The sequence below is a fragment of the Porites lutea genome, chromosome 3, assembly GCF_958299795.1.
Source record: "Porites lutea chromosome 3, jaPorLute2.1, whole genome shotgun sequence".
In the NCBI taxonomy this organism is placed as follows: domain Eukaryota; kingdom Metazoa; phylum Cnidaria; class Anthozoa; order Scleractinia; family Poritidae; genus Porites; species Porites lutea.
The window spans coordinates 42,783,985-42,791,484 of record NC_133203.1 but is presented as its reverse complement, the minus strand read 5'-3'; the positions used below and the strand labels follow the sequence as shown (position 1 = coordinate 42,791,484).

The 7,500-nt window shown below is 38.4% G+C and overlaps 1 protein-coding gene across 1 annotated transcript in view; it reads right to left on the bottom strand.

Annotated features, from left to right (window-relative positions):
- Window positions 1–7,500, bottom strand: part of LOC140929771 (uncharacterized) — a 15,133-nt gene that overhangs the window by 1,603 nt on the left and 6,030 nt on the right. Inside the window, exons 2-3 of the mRNA XM_073379481.1 lie at window positions 6,351–6,509; window positions 4,687–4,826 (exon numbers count right to left, since the gene is read on the bottom strand). Of these exons, the coding sequence (XP_073235582.1) occupies window positions 4,687–4,826; window positions 6,351–6,491 (281 nt within the window). The 5' untranslated portion in view covers window positions 6,492–6,509. The remainder of the gene's footprint in view (window positions 1–4,686; window positions 4,827–6,350; window positions 6,510–7,500) is intronic.

Below are 7,500 nucleotides of genomic sequence, written 5' to 3'. Positions count from 1 at the left end.
AGTGGTGGTAACTAAGGGCTGGTCGCTTACGAGACGAGCTCTCGTAGACCACCGCATGGTAAAACAATAGAAGGTAGTCGCTTACAAGAGCTTCAGAAACTTATCAGTAATTCATGAAGAAAAAACAAAAGAATTTTTTAAATGTTTAATGAGTGTCTATATCTGATACAGAGACGGCTAAACTTTACTTCCAATTTTTAGACCGAAATAACCCCAAATCTAAATATACCTGGATTTTTGAAAACCGGGTCAGCAAAAAAATCAACTCATTCTACCACTTGACAATTTGAAATAACACAAATCCATTCAAATTTATTTATTTACATTTGCCACATAAAATGAATATTACAAAAAGAAAGTGAAAAAAATATATATATTTTTACTAAGATTGCACTTTAGTAATAGATAGAGTGGCGAGGAAGCCCAATAGAAGCTAAATAGCTTGTAGAAAATTGGGCTCCTCATACTTGGTCAAGCGAGTTTAATCTATATCTCTCTCGATGAGGTAATTTTTTAATGAAGTCTTGAAACTAGACTGACTTGTCAGTTCCGTAAAATTATGGGGAAGGGAGTTCCATAGTTTAGGTCCCAGATGAAGGATTGTGAACTGTTTAATGTTTGTTTTACAGAAATCATGTCGGTAGTTATTAGCATTTCGAGTATTATATGTGTGTACTTGGCGATTAGCAACAAAGGTGGTGTTAAACGTATGAGGAAGGAGGTTATCATGATATGAGTACATAAAACACGCAACCAAAAACGTATTAATGTTAAAAATGTCACGGATTTTAAGAGTCCGAAAAAGAGGTGCAGTATGGGCAAGAAATTCAGTTCCACAAATGAATCTGACGATACGTTTCTGTAGGTTAAGAATCCTATTCAAATTGGATGGATACCTTGAGCACCATGCAATGTTACGGTAGTTAAGATACAGATAAACGAATGTTTTGGATAAGGATAACAAAGATTTAGAAGAAAGAAAGAAGCAAAGCTTTACTTATGATTCCTATAGTCTTTGATACTTTTTTAGTAACATGATGATATTTCCAAGGAAGATGCTGATCTAATAAAACACCAAGAAACTTTGTCACTTCAACCTGTTGCACAGCAATATTATCTAGCGTAATTGTATCAGTAACAGTAATGGGTTTTTGCCTGGGTCGAAAAAGAATATAGTTTGTTTTGGCGACATTGAGTGATAATTTGTTTATTTTGAGCCATTCAGATATTTTTGATAATTCACAATTCATGACACGAATGAGCTGCTTAGGATCTTTATGAGAATAAAAAAGGCTAGTATCATCCGCAAATAAAAAAGTCTTTAACAGATTAGATGCATTAGAGAGGTCATTAGTATAGGTAATCACATGATTTCGAGTGCAATTTGGAATAAATAAGCACGAGTAAATTTTTCAAAGACTAACAAAAGTGCACGAGCCCGTAGGGCGAGTGCACTTTGTGGTCTTTGAAAAATTTACAAGTGCTTATTTATTCCAAACTGCACGAGAAAAATCATGTGATTACTTAATAATAATATACACGAAAAACATAACTACGACAACAAATTTTGACAGCGCGCGCGTTTTTAGTTCATTCAACTGATTGGCTGAAACAGACTACTACCTTTGTCAAATTCAACCTTTTTCAAGACCAACGCTTTCAAAATCATTCAGCTAAGAACTTGGAAATGTGCAAGGATTTTTTTATATGATCACCAGCCTGTTAAAGATAACTTGGTTTACAACAATCAGCAAAAGTAAGTGTTTTTAAATTCATCCTCGATTATGAGAGCTCGGCGTTTACAAGAAGCGTTTTCAAGAAGTATACTGCCGTTTTTAAATCAGGAGAACGCTTCGAGCAGCCAAAGATGAAAGACACTTGCTAAGGATTTTTAACGACTGTTTATCGTTGTCTGTTCCTGAGACCCCATCATAGCTGGATTCATGGACACATTTTTGAGATTTAAAACCCGAAAATGAAGGAGGCAATTTGTTTTCTTTCGACGCTACCATCGATGGGTGAGAGGAGCCACAGTTGTTGTGATGTCGGAAACTGTCAGTATTAATATAATATTTGCTTTTTCTCAGCGCTGGAGTTTTCATTATTTTATTTGGGCTACTGCAAGATTCATCGTAGCTCTTCTTCGTCGGCTTCATCGTAGTCGTTAAGGAAATTTATACCTCTGTGGCCTGTGACACTGACGATATGTTCTGAACTTACAATCTTTGCTTTCTTCAGCTGACTGCATGTTGCTTTTCTTGCACAATGATTTGTAAACTTTTTTCTCACTTTCTTTAAGGCTAGTATACCAGCTACGGATACTTTTCATTGTGTGAGTTGTGGTATTTTCGCCCATTGGTTTAGTTTGGACCAGAAGTTTAAATTTTCGCGGGTTTCGTTTGCTACTGAGGTAGAAAAAAAAGCAGACCATCACATGGATGTTTTAATAGAGGTCTTCGCTCCACAAAAGACTCAAAGAGAGCAACAAATAACGTACATGACTTGAAATCCCTGTTGTTATCATTGAATAATCCTTGTTCATTTAAATGCCTGAAGAGTGTAGCTGTCATGGTTTGCGTGTGGTTGCAACCGTTTTTGTTCTTTATTTTTTTTTTACTTTAGCGTAGTCTGTTATGAGTAGCTTGTTTTTTAGTTTCTCTGGCTCGTTTTCCTCGATTTTGTCGACAGTATTTTTCTCTTAGCAACGCATTTTCAATACATTTAGCGAGAAAGACGTACTTTTTACCGTGTTCGGGTTTTTTTGGAATATTTTTTTTAACTTTTCCATTGTTGTTTTGCTTACAAAATTAAATCCCGTCGTCGTCTGCTGAAAACCATGGCCATTTTCTTGAATCTGTGTTGTTAAAACAGCTCTAATCTGATTGGTTCTTGTTGGTTTCTTTTGTGTTTTCAGCCAATCAGAAAGCATTTGTAATTTGCACTCGTGTTACAAGTTTGCACTCGTGTTACACATTTTGCACTCGTGTTACAGAAGAGCTGCACTCCTTTCTCAGCCAATCAGAATTGAGTAATTTTTTCGTGTATATTATTAATATAAATAATAAACAAAAGTGGTCTGACGCCGGGCAGTATATAGTAAGTTAGTGGTCCGTAGAAGCATTTCAACGAGTCGAAAGTTAAAATGGCGCAAATTTTAGAACATTTATTCAGTAATCTGACTCCTTGAACTTTCAAACCGGTGTCATTTCAGTCTAGAAATTTTAAAGTTGAGTGTAAGGCAGCCTAGCAGAACACTACTTTTTTCGCAGTCCGATAAATGACAGGATTTCGCATGGAATAGACAACTGATTGAAGCATAATGCACAATATCATCACTTTCTTATCTGCAAAACCCGGCCTATGGTTCAAAGCCAAGAGCCCGCTGAAGCTACTGGCCAAGATCAAATTTTCGTGAGTCGAGAATTGGTTTTCCAAGGCACAATCCGCTAAGCTAAACAACGACGAAACTTTTTTTATGGCTGGTACGGAATGTTTTAGTGCAACAGCTCAACCACGCAATAACATACCTGAGTTCTGCCTGTCAACACCATCCAGAAATCACACAATCACACACTTTCGCGGCACTTATAGGACTATCCACAACCACGCATAATCTTCTCACGTTTAACACAAGCGAAATATCATCAGCCTTTATATAATTTACAGAAAAAAGTAGTTCGAATCATGAATTTTTCCTCATTTGAGGATCTTTCAACTCCACTATTTAGATTGTTAGCAATTAATGAAGCTCTCTGATCTTGGTACATTTCATATTGCACTTTTTATGCATAAATTTCGTAACGTAAGAAAGAACACGAACTCGCGAAATCCCCTCTACAGCCACGTCTACAGAAATCCGTAACCACAACACAACCAAAAAACGACATTAGCAAACTAAGACAGGAGAAGTTAAGAGAAATCACAAAATGTTTGCTAACCCGGTTTTGATAAATCCAGGTAGAAATATTAGTGCAAAAATGAATTGATCTAGATCACAAGATTTTGAATCCGTTCAATAAACTCACAGTTCTTGTTGTATCAGGAGTTAATTTAAATGAATAAGATTCTGAGTGGCCGCTTAAGAGGGCGTAAAAATAAAGGAACAGTCCAGTTGGGTAATCCTTAACCTTAAAGTGGTCGCGGTCGCTTACGAGAGCTTTTCATGACAATGTTTAAATCAAAGCTCAAACGAGGTTTCACAAAGGTGGTCGTAACTAGAGCTGGTCGCTTACGAGAGTAGTCGCAGGAAGAGCTTAATTTAACCTGAGGTCAGGCCCAATTTTAGCAGTTCTCATACATTATCTCTTACGTTGTCGTAGAAAGCGAAACAAAAACAGAGCCTAGGGTCAATTCAATAGAACTTTTACACGTGTAATTTACAAATGTAACTATTGTTCTCAGACTCTAAAACAATGGCTACACTTGTAAATTACATGTGTAAAAGTTCCATTAAATTGACCCCTGATCTCAGCTTAGGAGAGCTTCGACTGTAGTTGAGACACCTGGCCAAAACAAGGGCTTTATTTCCATTATTCCACTTTCACTCCGATTTAAATTGGGATCTCTTCCCCCGCCCGTCCCGTCTGGAACGTCTAAGGTAACGAAAAAAAGCCACTGAATTAGCGAGGTGTCTCTTCCACTTTTATCGCTTACTCTTGTGTTGCAAGAAGTTTAATTCTGACTTACGGGGACGAAAAACTGCCCTTGTTGACACATTTTCGCGGAGTGCCTGTGTATGGGTCGCCTTTTCGACAACATTTAGAGTTGTTGGCCTCACAACCTGATCCTCCAAGCGCAACACAGCTGCCGCGGCGAAAATTATAGTTCTGACAAGGAAAAAACAGCAGTTGATCAGTCCTTCTGCTACTAAAATTATTTATTGTCAGTAAAAAAATTAAGGGCACTCACAATGGTAGCCTGCGAGCAAGCTCTCCTATTTGGGAGAGCGAAGCGTGCCGCGCGAGAACGCACGAGTGAGGTGCCGTCTCCCCGCTTTCCCGTCTCCTCTCGCGTGCCTCTCGCGCGTCTACTTTTTACTATATCCCCAAATGGAGAGCTTGCTCGCAGGCTATCACAGGGGCGGAAATTGCCATAATTGTTAATGTTCAGATTCGCGCTAATAGTTATTTTGAACGTTCTTGAAAACCAAGGATATTCGATTGCGCTCAAAATTATGCCACGGTAATGACTTGACTAATCAAATGGAGAATGTCCGTAGGGCAATGATCATTCACGTTTCCTGGGCCCAAGCTCTTGAGTAGACATCCAAAATCAGTACAAGATCCTAACTTCATGGTTTTAAAGGAAAGTAAGGGGAAAATCAATGTGAAAATTAAGTTAATACAGGTGTGTGTACGTTCATGTGTGTTATATATCCTCGGCTGTAAATGTTTATATTTCGTAGTAGTTTTGTTGGATGTTTTGTTCAATTTATCCTGTATTTTGTTGATATTTTTACTGAATTACTGTTTACATTTGTGGTTTGAACTTTCAGTCATATTATTGCCTGTGTAGCTTGCGGAATTAGTAGGTGGAGTGTCGATGTGTTTTTGGCGACGGAGCCGGCTGAAGACCACAGCTCCACCGCCAATAAAGTACCCGGGATATAACAATCCCGTCAACTACGCAGACTAGTCATATACTGTGGCTGAAAAGCCATTATAGGACGTTTTCACTTTTCGTGGTCAGCATCTATGCAAAAGAAAGAGAAGTTCAACTTCCACAGGATATGTTGGAACACCATTATGGCTACCGTTTCATTGTTTTAGGACTGCGGACGCAAATATGGCCGCCGTGACGTCATATAGCCAATGGACACCACCCTAGGGAGATCTACAATACTCGTCACAAATCGTTGAAACAGACACCATTTGTCTTGAATTTTCTGGAACATTTCTTACATTAACTCTTCGCGCTTTTGTTCTCACTCAAATGTGCCCCTCTCCTTCCCCAATATTGACGCGACAATTATTTTGAAGCACTGAGACGACTGTAATACCCAAATCAACACTGGGAAAGGGGAAACACACACGAATGTTTCAGGATTTTTGACGAGTATTGAAGTCTTTCTCGCAGCCCTCTTTTGTCTCGTCACGTAACACTCCTCCGTCCCGTTAGGAGACAAAAACCAGTAGTCCAGTACCTCACATGAACCCTCTACTTTCAATGGTCGACTGCCGTAAACAATATTGCCTTTTTCTTTCAGGGTTTTCACCGTTTCTTTTTTTTTTTTTTACAGCCAACTGCGTGAGCCGTTCAGCGAGGGACAGTAAGGAAGACCAGGCTGAAACAGATATCTAGCAACAAGTGGCGGCTTGTTTTACAACTATGAGAAACTATCTGATATCAACCTTTAAAAAGAAGCGTTTAGAAGGTAGCCTTCCATGTGGTTCAGCGTCCTGGTAATGATGCCGATGAAAGGTTCGTGCCTTTGTAATTGTTAGCAGAAAACAGGCGATCAAGATAGAAGCCAAAGTCAACTTCAACATCATGAAAGGCGGCTGATAGTTCTGCAACATAATGGTTAATAATATAAGAAACAAAGGTACCAAACAAGAGAGTTGTCCTGGGGACTTTATTGTGTGGTTGTGTTGTTTCTTTTGTAGTACGTAATCTGTGCCTCGTTACCAACAGAAGAAGCCGAAATTTTTTGGTACAGCGCGCTTTCACACACGTGGCCAGCAGTTACGCAAATTTTTTGAAACAATAGAAAGCGTTTATATGAGAAGAGAGTTAATCTCCCATAGGATTGGTTTGGAACGCCATTATGGCCGCCGTGACGTCATGTGTAACCGCTCTTTCGTGGCTTGATTTAAAGAAAACACGCTGCTTGTTAAATATTTGGCTATCTGTATAAATCTATAGCTGCATAGCACCAGCTTATAGCAACTCACTAAATAAAGCATCGGAAGAGACAACCCCTGAAGTTACGTTAACTTTCACCCCCCCCCCCCCGCCGAGGGGGTTGAAAGGTGACGGGGATGCTTGTTGGAAAATTGGAAATTAACCCCTAATACTAAAATAGGGATCTAACTAAGTGCCAGCGATGTGGTGTTCTTTTTTAAACGTCAGGTTTTTAGGCACTTCTTGAAAATTTCTGTTTGCAAGACCAGGGTGTCGAGTAATTTTTGTTTTCCTATTTTTTGAGCATATTCCTTTTTTCTCCTATTTTTAAACTAAGACCTATTTTTCCTATTTTTTAACTGGTGAATCCGAAATTTGTAACAAAATTGAAAACGGAATTGTAGTTTTATGTGTTTTAGAGTGAGATTTATCATAAAGCAAGTAGTATGTTGACTTTGATGTTGTAATAATAGCAAAAATAATAGCTACATTTGTTTTTTCCATGACCTCTATTGCTTATTAAAGTTCTGTTAACAACTTTGTAATATTCTTACTTCTATTACTTTTTGTATAATCTTTTAGTGCACCTGCATGTATTGTATGTAGTGTCATCGTTTTCATGACTATTGAATGACTTTGTGCAAAGCTCACTGAAAC